Source organism: Colletotrichum aenigma (genome assembly GCF_013390185.1).
Source record: "Colletotrichum aenigma strain Cg56 chromosome Unknown KSG_Cg56_contig06, whole genome shotgun sequence".
Classification (NCBI taxonomy): Eukaryota; Fungi; Ascomycota; class Sordariomycetes; order Glomerellales; family Glomerellaceae; genus Colletotrichum; species Colletotrichum aenigma.
The window spans coordinates 1755889-1771722 of record NW_023500912.1 but is presented as its reverse complement, the minus strand read 5'-3'; the positions used below and the strand labels follow the sequence as shown (position 1 = coordinate 1771722).

General features: G+C 53.3%; 2 protein-coding genes across 2 annotated transcripts; both read right to left on the bottom strand.

Annotated features, from left to right (window-relative positions):
- Positions 1-3595: 3595 nt before the first annotated feature.
- On the bottom strand, positions 3596-7917 carry tcsA-1 (Two-component system protein A; the record flags this gene model as incomplete). The annotated part of the gene is made up of 4 exons (XM_037324766.1): positions 3596-3989; positions 4089-4430; positions 4480-5417; positions 5470-7917. The coding sequence occupies 4 exons, from the start codon at positions 7915-7917 to the stop codon at positions 3596-3598; spliced, it is 4122 nt and encodes a 1373-aa protein (XP_037176419.1).
- A 5552-nt stretch (positions 7918-13469) lies between these two features.
- WSS1 (DNA-dependent metalloprotease WSS1) lies at positions 13470-14629 on the bottom strand (the record flags this gene model as incomplete). Its single annotated transcript, XM_037324765.1, has 3 exons — positions 13470-13544; positions 13600-14402; positions 14452-14629. 3 exons carry the CDS (start codon positions 14627-14629, stop codon positions 13470-13472), a joined length of 1056 nt encoding a protein of 351 aa, XP_037176418.1.
- Positions 14630-15834: the final 1205 nt, after the last annotated feature.

Below are 15834 nucleotides of genomic sequence, written 5' to 3'. Positions count from 1 at the left end.
TCACAAGAGTTGCAGAGCAAGGAAAAATGCCAAAGGGTTTCCTCCGCTTCTCCAAGAAAGTATGTCTCATTTAATATTAGTGATGATTCTTGGCAATCATACAAGTTTGCATCTCGTTGAGATAGTAACCCGTTGGTGTCCTTCATCTATCGCTTCCTGCGTCCGTCTATATAGCCCACATACTCGCAAACGATAGCAAGGGCGAGGCAGCTTAGCAGCGCGATCTTCATGTTCTCATTGCCAAGGGGCATGCGAGGATTCCCCAACTGTCTAGATAGGATTAAGGAGAATTCAAGCATTCCCGCTGACGCATATCACTGACTGGCTATCGCGTTTTATACCTTAGGTTATCGACCAGGAAACGAACACCCTCCTCGAGAACACACGCCTTCGCGTGTTGGCGGAGCGTCGCAGACCACTCAATACGAGAAGTCTTGTCCACCGTCCTCATTTCTATAAGTTCTGAACGCAACGCATGTTTTCTTGTAAGCGCCAAAATATATTCGTTCGTCTCAAACCAGTTATTGGTACAAAATGCATTGCGATGGTTGTAGCTGACGAAAGGTATGTCAACAAGCCTCACTGCAAGCCCGTGCAGCCCAGGGGCCTTGTTCTCGTCCGTCAGCATTTCTTCTTAGCATGTATCGGATTGAATAAGCAGACGAAAAGATCTAATAGACTTCTTGTAAATGCTATTATGATCGTTTTTTACTTCGAAGGAGCAGCAAACTATCATTTAGCCACTAGCATGCTCTACTAGAAATGATACCTTGAGAGAAGATTTAATATCATTCACAGGTCCTACAGTCCTTTACCATCATACGCTTTAAACACAAACCAAACCCATCAGAGGCGTAGGCTATGTTCTACTGACAAGAGAACGCTGGCAAAGTGCCAAAATCCCAATCCCAAGATATTCAGGTATAAAAGACAGGAGGAAGCATTGCTATGTATTAGACTTGGCAAATCTCCGCGGGGAGTCGTGTGACAATAAGCTGTACAGAACACGCGCAAGTCACTAGGTGCTTCCTGAAGTAGCCTGCACAGAAGAATCTCACCGCTTTCAAAGGTGTCGTCTGTGCTAGTCTCGTTATTGTTTCTCCCCTCGTCTTTGTTGATCATCATTGTTCCCCATTCATTGCGTAACTGTTCGCGCGTATTCCATTGCATAAAGTGCGATGCCTAAGCTTCTCCCACGCTGCATCCTATGTTAGAAATTGCATACCTTGCCGGACTTTCACGTTCCGCTCTTTCATCAAATTTAGTCAGACACCAGATAGCCATAATACAGTGCTTGCTGCGCTTCAACATACACAACATCACAGTAGTATCTTATACCTATTTTATAATTACATCTTACTATGCATAGGGCCTTTACCTCTTTTAAAGATCTTTCCCTGCACAGCTAGAAAGAGGCATACAGCAGTAGAAGAGTAGTAGAGCGCCTCTTGATGAACATCTCAGGGCAGAGTTAGGACTCCAGAGTAGATAGGAAGATGTTTAAACCCCCTCAAGCACCTAGTGAAACACCCTTTCACAGACCTCTGCTTTACTATCCTCCCTCATCACTACTCCGCGCACACGTATTCACAGCCTCAGACGCAAGGGATAAGCTTGTAATGCATCCAACCTACTTTCAAAACCTATCTTTCACATTTCCAGCAGTCCCTTAGAAGGATGTTTATTGATAGGATAAGCATTATGCACACTTACAGCATTATCCCCTTCTCTATTTCTACTATTTAGAAAACATTCCTAAGGAATAGCAGAGCTACTTAAAGAAATCTAGCATTCTCTTAATAAAGCCCTTTCATATATAAAAACAAAGCTGCAGAGGAGTAAGGGCATCACTTTAACCCAGCCCCCTAATAACCGCTACAGACATCTCCTCACGCAGAAGCCATCAGACATTATGTACTTAAAGCCAGCATCTTCACACATTGCTTCCTTTCTTTCTAGGCCACAATGCATCTAACTCATAGTCCTCTGGCCAAATTTCCAGACTTTTTGTTGCGCCGAACAGCAGATGAAATGGGAATTGCGCTTATAGCGGTCACAAACCTAAGAGTGGCGAAGCTGCGGTGTGACAGAACGACCAGCACTTAACCGATCATCTTTCACACTCCACACTCCACACTCCGTCATCTTCCAGCGCGCTCATCCTTTCTGTTTAAAAGTCCCAAATACTCCACCAGAGACAAAAGCCTCCAATCTTCACGTCCAAGGCACCTGCTTCATCACACTTTCTTTGACATCCACTATGGAAGCCAGTTTCAGGAATGCATACTTAAAGTTGACATCTTCACACTGATTCCTTTCTCTCTGAACCACAATGTGCTTACGTCTTGTTCACGCCAGAATTGACGGAGCGTATTTTCTTGGCACCTATGCGCAACGGACAACCACTTACTCTACTAAGCAAATAGCAAGTATGATGGGAGAGGCCCTTCAAACTGCACACGCACTCACCATCCGCGGAATCCCCTATCCGTGAAGTAATCAGACCCTCAAATACCCCAAACACAGAACACCTCCAACCTCAAGCCAAACCCATCTCACCATGCTAGCGTCATCAACCACCCACCTGCCCGCCAACCATCAACGCAGACATTTCAATCATCGAAGAACTCCACAGTCAAATTGTACCACCTTCAAAATCTCCAGAAGAGCCCTCTTATGTACTCACACTGTGTCTCACCAAGTCCTGAACCTGGGTGCTGAGTCGCCAGTCCCGACAGTCCGGAACACACCCAAACCGGCCCCACTCTCGGCCCGCCGATGACTTGCATCCCGTTCTTTCTGCCCACCCACCGGCCCGCGTACGGCACAGACGTCTTCCGGAGAAATACCAAACCTTATTCTGGGCATCCCCTATCCAGACTTTCCTACTCCCAGTTCCGATATCGAGACACCCCTAATTAAGCTTCTAAATCTCACCCAGATCAACCTCATCGGCATCGGATAACACGCAAACTCTAGATTAGCATGAATCTTGAACTCCTTAAGCCTCACGTACTGCATGTGGGGGCACACCTTCAACATACGTCGTTTGCAAAATATTAACATCATCAATTGAATGAGGCCCATGCTCGTAAGCAGAGGGCGGCAGAAGATCATCACTGCTAGCCAAAAGGCCCATCCCAAAATGAACGCCCGGTGCCATGTTTAAATCCCACCGTCTATGCCGCCGGCTCCCGAAAGGAAAAGCAAAATCGAAAAGGCGAGATATGATGTATAAACCCTTACCCACTCCCCCCCCCCCCGGATCCCGGAATCCCGATATTATTTTGCACCAAATCCCGTTCATCGAAAGAGAGAGAGAGAGAGAGAGAGAGAGAGAGGGGGGGGCGGGACAAAAAAGGTCTTTCTTCCGTTACGCCGATCGAAATGCCAAGATGCAACATGACCTGTCGCGCGATCCGGTTCTTGCTGTGCTGCTCCGTGTGTTATTGTTTTATGTACAAATCTGCTGTTGCCTGGATGAAGGGAAATCTTCCCCGCTGAAAATATGAGGTGAATTGAGACTTGGAACCTGAGCGCCTCGCTGTACTCGTTCGCCCGAGTCGGGCCGTAATGGAGAGGATGCTGAAAAGCTCTACGATCTTCGCTTCTTTTCTTCCTTTTCCAACTTTTCGACATTCTCTTCTGTGAGAGAGTCACCCGTGTCGCCCGCAATGACCGTCTGGAATGACGCACCGCGTCGCTCAAGCTTCTTCCCACCAGCGGCATCCATCAACTTGCCGGCCTGGGCTTGCAAAGCGAGCTCGTCCGTCTCTGATCGGCGGATCGGTTTGGAGTTCACACCTGGTGAGTCAAATTGTGACGGTTCGTAGGAGTTATTCCTCGTCAAAGGCCTTGGTGTGGCCACGTCGCCCCTGTCCTCCTTTTCAGGGTCCCTGTTCTTGTTTTCTGATTCCTTCTTGATGGCATTCAAGGTGTCTGTGGAGTCGCCACCATGATCGTGTTCGACGCCTGGTATGTCTGCATTGCTGCAATGTTCAGCAGTGTCTGAGCAGTCAGACAGAGAACCATCTGAACCCCTCTGAATATTCCCTTGCTGTCGTTTAGCCAAACTCCATCTAACCAACATTCTTTCGAGCGTCTTGCTCTTCACAGGCTTGGAGAGATAGTCATCCATGCCTGCTTTCGTGCACTTTTCCTTGTCACCTTGGATCGCCGAAGCTGTCATTGCGACGATGGGAATATCTCGCACGTAAGCCTTGTATGGCACGTGATGTCGAAGAAGATGTGTGCACTTGTAGCCGTCGATGACAGGCATCTGCACATCCATGAGGATGATATCCGGCTTCGCGTGCTTGCCATCCTTTGCCGCGGCCATATACTCGAGCGCATCCTTGCCGTTCCACGCCGCAGTTACCTTGAACCCAAGCTTCATGATCGTCTTGGTGGCTATTTGCTGATTGATAGCACTATGCATGGTTAGTGTGGACCCAGATGTTTGCCAAACGGTATACTCACTTGTCTTCGACCACCAGTACATGGATCTTGGCGCGTTCAGCGGCCGGCAACATTTCCTCATCGGAAGCTGGTGGGGTTCGAACAGACAGTCGGCGTGAAGGGGACTTGTGTTTGTCGGTCAAGAATTGCGACGACTCTCCCGAAGCGGGAGGCGTGTTGATCAATTGCTCGAATTCTGAGCTATTGCAAGAAACGCTCATCTCAGACTGCAACCGATCTGGAAGCGAACCAATCTCCACGATCGGCTTGCCGGCTTGTCGCCCCTGAGGCTTGCTGAAGGGTACCCAAAACGTTGCGACGGTTCCATTGCCGAGCGACGATTCTAGAGTCATGTCTCCGTGCATAAGGTCGAGCAAGTTCTTGCAGATGGTGAGGCCCAGACCAGTTCCGCCGAATTTCCTAGCCGTGGATGCATCGCCCTGGCTGAACGGTTGGAAGAGCTTTTTCCGAACCTCCTCTTCAATACCGATACCGCTGTCTTCGACGATGAACTTGACGATGATGTTATCCGCAGTCTCCTTCTCCTTCTGGACCGAGAACTTGACATAACCTTGGTTCGTAAACTTGATACTGTTGGTAAGGAGGTTGGTGATGATTTGACGAACACGGCCTGGATCGCCAATGACGACCAAGTCGTTTTCGATGTCTCTCGATATGTCCGACCTGAAGTCGAGATTCTTGCGCTCCGCAGCGAAGCTTAGCATCTTCCTGACATCCGTCACAATTACCGATAGTGAAAACTGGACCTCTTCAATGTCCAGACGTCCAGATTCGACCTTTGAAAAGTCAAGAATATCGTTGATGACCGTCAACAGAGCATTTGCAGATCTCTGGATGTTCTCAACGTACTCCATCTGCTCGGGGTCGAGCTCCATGTCTCCAAGCAGCTCGGCCATTCCGATGACACCTGTGATGGGCGTCCGGATTTCGTGAGACATCTATTTAGTAGTCAGCGACTTTGCGTCATTCAACTTGATCATCACCACTCACATTAGCAAGGAACTGGCTCTTCAGTCTGTTGGCCTCCTTGGCAGCAGCTTCGTTCGCCATTGCTTGCTTCTTCTCTCGGGACTGTTCTTCAAGGTCCTCCGCCTTCTCCTTCAGCTCACTGACGTCCATAATGACTCCAATGACACCCTCAACGCAGGTCTCATTCGTCACGATACCGTCCTTGGATTTCTTGCCGAGAATCGGAAGGAACCTCGTCCGGTACCAGCGTCCATCCATTCCGTGTTCCGCCACCTCTTCAGTCTTGCCGCCGGCTAGTATATCTTCAATGGGTCGGAGGAACTTCGGACGTTCGCCGGTCTTGAGCTGAGCGTTCAGACGGTTGAAGACATCGTACATATCTTGGCCGATGAACCAGTCAGAGTTCTCGTGATTGCTCTCCTCCCCGCTGTCCCAAATGAGTGCTCCTTCGAGCATCGTCAGTTTGCGGTTCATGTCGACTGTAAAGATGGTAACTTGTGAATGAGCGAGAACGCTCAAGAGCTGCTGCCGGGTTCGCCTGGCAGTCAATTTTGCCTCGATGCCCTCGTTCACGTCGGTGCAGGTTCCAAACCACTTCTCAATTTCACCCGTCTCCTTGTTCTTCAACGGCAGAGCACGGCCTAACATCCACCTCCACTCCCCAGTCTTGCTGCGGCACCTGTACTCGGTAACATATGGATCTCCCGTCGCGAGTGAGTGCTTCCATCTTTTGACGGTTTCAGGCATATCATCTGGATGGAATGGATGTTTCCATCCAAGACCTAATGAGTCTTCCGGCGTCAGGCCCGTGTATGTGTACCATCGGGTGTTGAAGAAATCGTGATAACCGTCGGGCCTGGTCGTCCAGACCAATTGAGGCATTGTGTCGCAGATCAACTTGAACCGCTCCTCGTCCCGTTCTTTGATCTCCGTAATTTCTTCGGTCATCTTCGTGACGTCCCGGAATGTCACCACACCAGCTAGAAATTCTCCAGTATCATCATCCCTGATGGCCTCCCCCAAAGCATCGTAAACTGTTCTCTTTCCGGTGTTCTCCTCCATCATGCCAACACGCATGTTGCTAAATGGCTTTTCAGTCCGAAGAAGGACCGAGATGGGGTATTCGCTGACGTCTAGTTCCCTAGTAAAATCTGCGTCGTACACGGTCCAGCTTGGCAACAAGTCGAAACCGTCGGCAGACTTCTCCAAATCGCTTTCTTGGCGCAAAAGGCTGCGTGCTGCCTTATTTGGAAATGTTACACTGCCGTCTTTCCACATCGCAAGAATCGGCATTGTTGTGTTATCGAGAAGAGCATCCTTCATGAGAATCATCTTCTGCAAAATCGACGGCGTACTCGCGTGGGCTGCTGTTGAGGGTGGGCCCATTGGTGGAAACGGGCTCGACGACAGTGACACCGCACTAGGGCTGACACGGAATGAAGGCGAGCTCGAGTCGTGACTGGAGCTCACGGATGGCGGATTTGAGTTTGATATAGTTTTTCGATCGGCTTGTTCCAGTATGTGCGGCCTGGCCGTGGATTTGCGAGTCGGGACGAGAGAGGATGGGGGCGATTGGGAGCTCGTAAATGTGAGCGTGAAGTAAACCTGGTGCTCCTCAATCTCCCATATTGTTACAATCATCTTGGCGTAAACTTGATGATCAGACGCTCCACCTTTGCTCCGTGGGTCGAACCCAGGCTTTCCTAGCTCTTTCCTGGTGATGATGACATCCACGACGGCATCCTTGACCGTTGGTGTTGGCGCGTGTTCCGGTGCCGGCGGGGCCAGCGAGCCGGCGGTCGGGGTGGCTTCCCCACCCTGACCGAATAGGTCGGCTGCGTCCTTTGAGGTCTGACGTGCACCCATCTCCAACACAAGGGAATCCAAGAAAGCTTCCCACCCAACCCAAACCGGACGTCCTTCTTGAATCATGTCGATTCCGACCTGGGAGAGGGACTGCCCTCTTAAACGCTCTGCGATGTAAGAATGTGCGTCCTCTGATGCGTCCGACATACCGAGCATCCTGCCCATTGCCTCGTTGGCAAGCACTACTGTCTTCAAATTATTCAAGACCAACAACGGTACTGGTAAGTATTGCATGGCGGAGAAAGCGAGCTGACCCGGCGTGATGAAGGGCATCGATAAACGGAACGGACTCGTCGAGTTGGATCGCTTGCCGGTGCCGGCGGCCAGGTTGAGGTTCTCGCGGAAAAAGCGACTTCTGGCACTTGTGGCACTTGTAGTGCTTGCGACGCCATCGCTTCGGTAGGAACCGACTTCAGGCTGGGATTTGGTATCGAAGTTGAAACCGCTGTCCATGCTGTTCATGCTGTCCATGCTGTCCCCAGAAGACTGCCGTGAGCCTAACTTGGGAGGTTCGTCGGTCGGAACCGAGGTTTTTGGGGGAACAATCACGGGGCCGTTGCCTCGCGCATGGCCGCCGGCAAGGATAGGCTCGGGGGGTGGCATGTTGTTGTTGGCTCGCGCATGGGAAGCCGCAGGTCGTGGGTGAACCTTCCAGTCGGTGAAGGGCGTTGACAAGTCTGCAGGTCAAGAAAACAGTCGTTACAGACGGAGATCGCAAACAGAGGACGCCGAGGGTGGAGGAGTAACGGAGAAGCTGCGGGCCAGGTCGAAGCAGCAAGTGGGTTGGTTGCTAGAGAATCGTGTGGGGAGAGAAAGCATGGCGCGGCGCCCTGTGTTGTGTGAGAGAGCGTGCGTTCTAGACTACCGGATTCTAGGCCGGTCTCCGGATAGGTCTTTGGTTGGGAATGTGCTCTAATTGATTGCGGTCTAGGCGTAGCGCGCGGTGCGAAGATTGTGCGCAAGCGCTGTCTTGAGTGTGTGCGAGAGTGCGTGTATGTTAGTCGACAAGCCTCCCGATTCCGTGTGGGACTGGCAGCTAGCAGGAACAGAGCGACAACGGCGGCTGAGCCTGTCAGGGCTGGTGAAAGCGCAAGCAGATTTCGGCGCTATTCGGCAGAGGCGAGAGGGGGCGGAGGGAGGATTTGGGCGTTGTTTGGGATGAATTCTCGAGCAACTCCGGGTCGACTGCAAACGGCGGCGTCGAGGGGCGGCGGCGGAGAGATGAAAGACGGAGTGGGAGGGTGTGCTTTGTGTGACGACACCGCAGCGGCGGTCGCAGCAGCAGCAGCAGAGCGGCGGCGGCAACAGCAAGACGTCGGGCTTAGTAAGGATGTCTCTGTCTCGCGGATGGGAAATCTGAAATCAGCGGATGGCGGGCTGGGGTCCGGAAGTGGTATGGTGTGGTGAGGTCGTGTTGAGGTCGAGGTTGTGCGAGAGTCGTGGTCCAGTCGCGGAGCAGCAGGAGACGCAAGACGGAAAGAAAGAAGATGCAGGCGCAGGTGCGATGACGGGCTTGGTAGGGCAGTTACCGCTCATCAGTTCCAGTTCGAGCCCCAGATGTTTAGTCGAGGTGTACAGTAGTTCGCAGCAGTCGCGGTATCTGCAGTCTAGCTTGGCGCAATACGAAAGGGAATAAGTGGCATAAGTGGGCGGACGTAATATGGGAGAGGGGAAATGGAATCGAAGGGAAGATTAGGTCCAATTGGTAGGTAGAAAAGAAGAGACGCCAACCAAGACCAAGATCATCAGTAGTAGCAATTGGAGGTGGACTAAGCAAGACGGAGGAAGAAGATGGAAGAGATGGGATGGGGATGGATCCCGTCACTGAGGTGCTACTGCTGCTGCTGAGAAAGGAAGAAGCACGAGAGGCAGGCGGAGGCAGGGTCAGGCGCGTTGCAAAGAGCCGGTACAGATGGACAATTAGCGAGGCAGGTAGGTTCGCTGCACCACCTTACCCTACCTTACCACCTTTACCTGCCCTAGCATTGGCATCGACAGTGACAGTTGCAGCAGGCAGTCAGACTGGACGAGGATGCGGACGAGGACGAGGGATGGGACCGTCATAGTCCAAACTTTGTTTAAGTGGGAGTGCCCCCCCCCCCCCCCCCCCCGGTTAGCGGTGGTGAAGCGTCAAGACGCAGGAGAATTGGTCGAACCCCAGCCCAAAGTCTGGGGGGGCCTGTCACCGCAGCTTGGGGGTCCTGGACGCCCAGGGCAATTCTTGGGAAGGAAACATGGACGGGGGTCCTGGAAGGGGAGGGTGCAACACTGGACAGTCCAAACTGTGGAACATGGACTCGACGACTGGAACCTGCGCCGATTGATTTGAATCCATCCATCCAGCAAGTCGCACTTCCGGTGGACTTGGGCTGACGCTGCGCTCGTGGCCCCAGGATGACGGGATGACGACGGGTGGGGAGGGGAGAGGACACAGAGGAGGAACGCTGAACACTGTGAACCCAGGGAAAGGCAAAGAGAAAGGCCCTTCCATTGCCGTGTCCAGTCAGTGTTCGTTCGTTCGTGGTGGTGTAGCGCACAACATCGCCCGCCCGCTCAGTCTGTCTCCTCAGGCGGGGGAGGCAAACACTCATCGTCATTTTCACCCGAGCAGTTTTGAGGGAGGTCGGAGGGCAACTCAGGGTTCACTGGGGAGAACATGTCGGCCATGTATCCTGCCAGCACGAACACGCCGAGGCAGTACTCATTCCTGGTTCCTCTGCTGGTCACTTGCGCGGTATTACATAAGGCATTCTTGTATCCGAGGACCGCTAATGCATCTCACCTACAAGAATACGGGTCGAGAGGGGATGGGAAAGTGGGCAAATGTATGCAAAACTCCAGTCCGCCCTGCCATCGGGGGGGATCGAATTCACTCACGCTTCACCACTCCTCACTCCAGAGCTGTCTCCGTACTCTACACCACGCATGCTTGCCCAAGGCACCGTCCACTGCCCTGCCGTGTCTACACACCACCACCACAACTGTCACCCTCCCTCGCATGCAGCCTGCAGAACCAGGGGCCACCCTCCATATACGGCGTTACAGCGGTTGACGCCCCACTGCAGACCGCTCTGTTGAGCCCTGCGCGCCCACTCCAACGCCCTGCCACCACCGTTCAGTGGGTCTGCCGTCCCTGTTCGCTGGAAAGTGTGCCCATCCATGGGCTCTCTGGGCTGGGCTGGCTGGCTGAGATGTCTGTACCTAGGTAGGGTTCGGGCTGTGTGTGCTGTACGCCGTAGACGCTCCTCACCACCTCACCTCCCTCTGGGTACGCCGAGCTCGCAACTCTCCCTCTTCCTCCCGTTCGCCCATCCACCATCCACGCCTTCGATCCGTCTCCGCCCACCCAGAACCTCAAAATCTTCACCTCTTCGCGGGGACTTCCCTTGCTGCTTCTGTAGCTCAGGGCACCAGGCACTGTCACCATCGCCCGGGCAGGTTTCGCTATCGGTTAGGGGTCCCTCCTTTTCTCCTCATAATGGACCCAAGCTCCAAAGTCCCGTCATTCCCAAGGAGTATTGTCCACGCATGCCAACAGTACCTCATCTTGCTGCCGACTGTACATGTCTTGCGCAGCCCCTACATAGTAGATGCTCGGCTGCATCCCCATCCGCCTCGGTAGGTTGGCCCTTCCAACGCCGGCCGCCCAGTGTAACCGATGTACACCTCGCCTCATGCACTAAACCGCCTCACGCCCAATCGACTCTCAGTGGCCAATCTTTTCTGGCGACCCCTTCTGAATCATCTGGGATTTTTTGCTGGGACACGCCCACAAGTCTCCACTGGCAGGCTGCAAGAACAAACGACCGGCACCAGAAATCATGAGATATTCAAACCGAACGAACCCAGGAGTTGGGATGGTTTGTCTGAGGAAACCCGTCACCCCTTCTGCCGCCTCGCCTTGCGTTGAGTCTCTCGTCCACTGCGGTATGGATCCTCATCGACACCGCCCGTCATCACGATCCATGGGAGTCCGTATTACTGTTTGTGTTGAGCGGGTACACGAGCCTTGTGTTGGAAAAGTCCGCAGCCATGACGGCACCGGAGGATCCAGCGGACAACGCGACCCTCGGAAATGGGGCGTCTCCGGACGTGAAATTTGAGAAAAATGGGCTGCCACGCCCACCTGTCCAAACCCCGGCAACGAAAGGGTGAAGGGCGCTTCTTGCAGCAATAGACCGTGACCAGGCCCAACCCGAGACACAAACACACCAAACTCAGGCCGATCTGTCCAACAATCGGAACTTTTTCCTTTCCACGGGCGGCACATTTGCTGATCTTCTCTTTGTCTCAAATTCGACGTCCCTGGCTCCGTTCCGTGCTTGTCTTGAATCGGTAACCCCAACCGGTCAAAAGTTTTCATGCCCGTGTTTTTCGTTTGTTTGCTCAGAAGCTTATCCAGTCGGTGAGTATCGTCTCAGGAAATTACCCGAGGAAGAAAAGAACACTCTTTGCTGGGTGCGTATACACCAATCCGTCAGAGACAGAAAGCTTAGCTTGCTGCCTTCGCCGCTGGGCCTCGATGGCGATTGTGCCAAGACCACTGGACGACTGCAGGAGTTTGATAGAGTCAGACGAGAGCGACGGCTTAGTGGATTTGAGAATGTACTCCCGCACACTAGGCATTTACCACAAGCCCCGAGTCGGGCTGGGGACAGCCAGAGTGCTTGGTAGCGAGCCTGCAAACTTGGTCTTAGCCCGCCACCCTTGTCACGAACTGCTCTATCCATACAGAGATTCACGATGGCCGATTCTCAGCGTTGGGCGTCATCAAATCCGCATAGGCGTGGGCAACTGCCGCTACGAATGAGGCCACAATGATGAATGTACCTCATCATCGACTCCAATGTCTTCGCGGCGTCGCTTATCCGGGTGATCCCATCAGCCGGGCGTTTGACCGGCATCGTGGTGGTTGCTCCTTCAGCATCAATGCACTGGGATTTTTCTGGCATCCTTCGAGGAAACGCAAGCTGTTCGGTTCGTCGTGTTTGCTGCGAATTGCATATTTGAGGTGTCCGCGTGACTGCGACGGCTGCGACATGATAAGCTCTCGGTGAGTCCTTTTCCAGCATTCAGCACCCACTCACTGTGAATGAATACCTGCCAGTGCTTGCCTCCTACACTGGATTCGGATAAACGCAAAAGATGGCTCTGACTATCCTCACCCAGCGTGGTTTGGCGACAAATTTGCCCTGCGTCTAGACCTCACGGCCTCTCCATCGATCGAAGATCTACCACCCGAACAGGTCTAGCTTGAAAGCACTCAAGACGCCTAGACCGGGATGGCCACAGACCCGACCAGGGCCCTGATGGTTCTCTCCATATCGGTGCGCCATCAGTGCCACACGACCTCCACGGAACAACGCAGATCATCTGACCCTGGCAGCCAGTCAGAGCCAATCAAGACAACGGGGAACGACTCCGTTCCGAACAGCTTTGCTGCCCGAGCGTGTCAGCAGCGACGTCATGATGCCATAAGCAGGCATTTGGGTGCACCGGTGTCGCATCAAGCAATCAGGATTGGCCCAGACCACGCCAATCCCTCGACATGTTCGCGAAAGTTGTGCGTGCGAAGCAACGCCAAGTGGCCTGTGCTGGCTTTGTTTGACATGTGCCCGGAGCGTGCCAACCGTGCCATTCGTTCCATGACTCGACTTCACTCTCATCTGTCTTGCCAACAAAGCCCTAGCTCCAAGGGAGTGTTTACAACCTCCACAGGCCACCCATTATGTCATTCCGTCCGGAGTGCGTCGCAATATTCGATTTCTCGCCTCAAATAAATCATACAGCATGATCTAGGCTGCGCGGCTCTATTCAGCTTGCAAGGGTATCATCGACCATGTCGTCATTTGGACCCTGAAGGATCCAGTGGACCCCTTCTCTTCTTTGGTTTGGGATGTCAGACTTCGTGTCGGCCTCGCTTCTTCAGACTTCCCCGCTCTTTCAAGCGGAATTGTCTTTCATCACTCCGCACGTTGAACACGTCCACCACTGTCTTTCCATGGTCGTGCCGCAAAAGGAACAATCCCAAGTCAGGGGTTTCGCCGGGACTGGTACACCGTGGTTGGCAGCAACGCCGACGCTATTGTTTCTCCTTGGCGGGCTGCGTGTAAGATCTATCGTCTCTGGCTGTGATATTCCACCCGCCGTTGGGGCTACTGATGCCCGTTGACACTCGCGCTTCTCGGCATTTGGCGTCCACACTTGGCGCTGAGGATCTTGGCCTTTTTCTGTTCCACACGCATCGCAGCATAGGAAGTTGGCAGGATTATGTAGAGTACAGACCCCGCACGTCCAACCCAGTTGCTGAGCTGGCAGGGCCCGTGGGGCTGCGATTACCGGCGGTCGGGTTTCGGGTCTCGGGACCGGCGGCGGGGGCGTAGGTCTGGATGCCGGCGCGGGGATCGGAGGTGGCGCGCTGCTGCTTCTCGGTTCGAAGTCTCCCATGACGGACCCACCCCCGTTGCCGGTAGGATTTTGAGCACTCGGAGGGACGTAGTAGCCTCCATAACGCTGCTTTTCCTCCTCCTGTACGAGTTCCCAAAGTGCCTGAGCGATTGCTGCTTCATTTGCAGCGTCCTCTTCGGCTTGAGTACGGAAGCCGTTTCGCGTTGCAGTCTCTGAAATTTGCTGAATCTCTCGGTCATTGTGGTTCATGTTCCCACAACCCTGTAAAGTGCTGCTTCTGCGCTCGATAGCACCAACAATTGTTCGCCGAATGTCTGATCCGGGACGAGGCCCAGTACCACCAAGGCGTTTTCCCGAATTTTTAGTCAAGGTACGACGTGTCTCGGCAGCCGCCCGGGCAAGGCGGCGAGCTTCTTGCATTGGAATCCGGCCGCCACCTCCCAAGCGTTGGCCATCGGAGAGAAAACCTTCGCCCGTGTACCCTTTCCGTATGAGTGCCTCGTGCTCATCCCGTAGCTGGTTCCACAGGGCGTGGAAATTTCCGTCGTGTGGTCCAAAGACAATGTGGGAGAGCTCGTGGAGCATGGTGTCGACGACCTGCTCTATGGGCAGAAACAAAGATCGGTCGCCGGGGTATCGCAATCGGACCAGAATTCTCTGCCCTCTGTTGACGTTGAGGCCTGCAATAGTGTTAGTTGGCGGGAAGCAACTGCAGGCAAAACCACATACCAAGCAAATTCGCCTGATCAGGGTAGAACTCTGCAAGCTCCCGAACCTTCCAACCCCTCGCCCGCATGATGGGCTTCACCAGAGAGGCAACTTTCTTGAGGATTTGGAGGGCATCGCTGGCCCGCGGAAAGTCCACCAAGTGGGAGTATGAGAGAATGAGTGCATCATGTTCAGGCATGTTGGCTGTATTTTTGCCCGCGGCCGGGTCAAAAACGTGGTATGTCCGCAATGTTGTGTAAGCCGAAGATGGAGTGACGTCGGTGAAGGTTTTCAGGGACGCCGCCCGCAGAGAAGCAGTAAAGGAGACAAGGAGAGTCAGGAAAGAGAAAACAGCAGGGGTATCGAATGGAAAGCGATGCACATCGCCGAAAGGTGTATAGAACCGCCCAGAAAGAGAGTCATTCGCATCGTAAGCAGTGGGCGACACGCACGAAGACGCGTAAGGCTTGATGCCTCCCGGTGATAAGGCGTTGGTGGCCAGCAAGGCAGTGTAGCTTGGCGATGAATGTTGGGCAGGTGACTCGCGCTTTCCAGCTCACAAAAACCCAGGCGGGGGCGGGGTGCTTGATGACTCAGCTTCAGCTGCTGCGGGCAGGAACCTTCAGGGCAGGCGGGCAGTGACATGCTCTCCCTCCCGCCTTCCGCCTTCGGGTGGTCGATTCAGCTGTCAAATCTGGAAGAGGCGTTGACTTTGTCACCTTACCCATGAACCAACTTTGTCGACGAACCCTGAATCACCAAAATTCCAGTCACCATTGGCCGGCTGACCGAGCCACGCAGCGGAATGGTGGAAGCCCGGAAAACCTGATGTGGTGCAGCCAGATGTTGGACAAAACAGGGCAGAGATGTCTTGCAGAGATTAACTCGCAGCGATCTGCCGCGCCAAGTGACTACACCATCGGTTCGCTTGCGCTTACTTCAAATCCGACGACCTCCCTTCGACAACTAATTCCTTGAATGCCGACTTGGCATCGGGAAACTGGGCCGGCGCCGGTTCAGATGACCATTTACTTAAGGACAACATTCCAGCTCGTGTCTGGATCTTCCGTGCGGCAGTTGCCGACTGTGAAACCTTGTTGTGCCATCAAGTAACCTCACGTCTGCCAACTTTTCCAACCTTGGAATTTGCGCAGCTTTTCTTCCAAGTTGGAAGAGGACCAAATCCCAACTGGGCATACCATCTGAGTGGCCAAGTATTTGTCCAAGTCAGACGAGCTGATGATGTTCAGGACGGAGACGCTGTTTCAGCAATGCATGAATCCCGCCCGCATCCCGACCGGCACCCCCATTGGGCTTTCCGTTCACCGGTCACATTAAACTTTGCTCCGACGCTCTCAATCCTGACATGGACAAACCACTATCAAAAACGCCTATTTTTCGTCG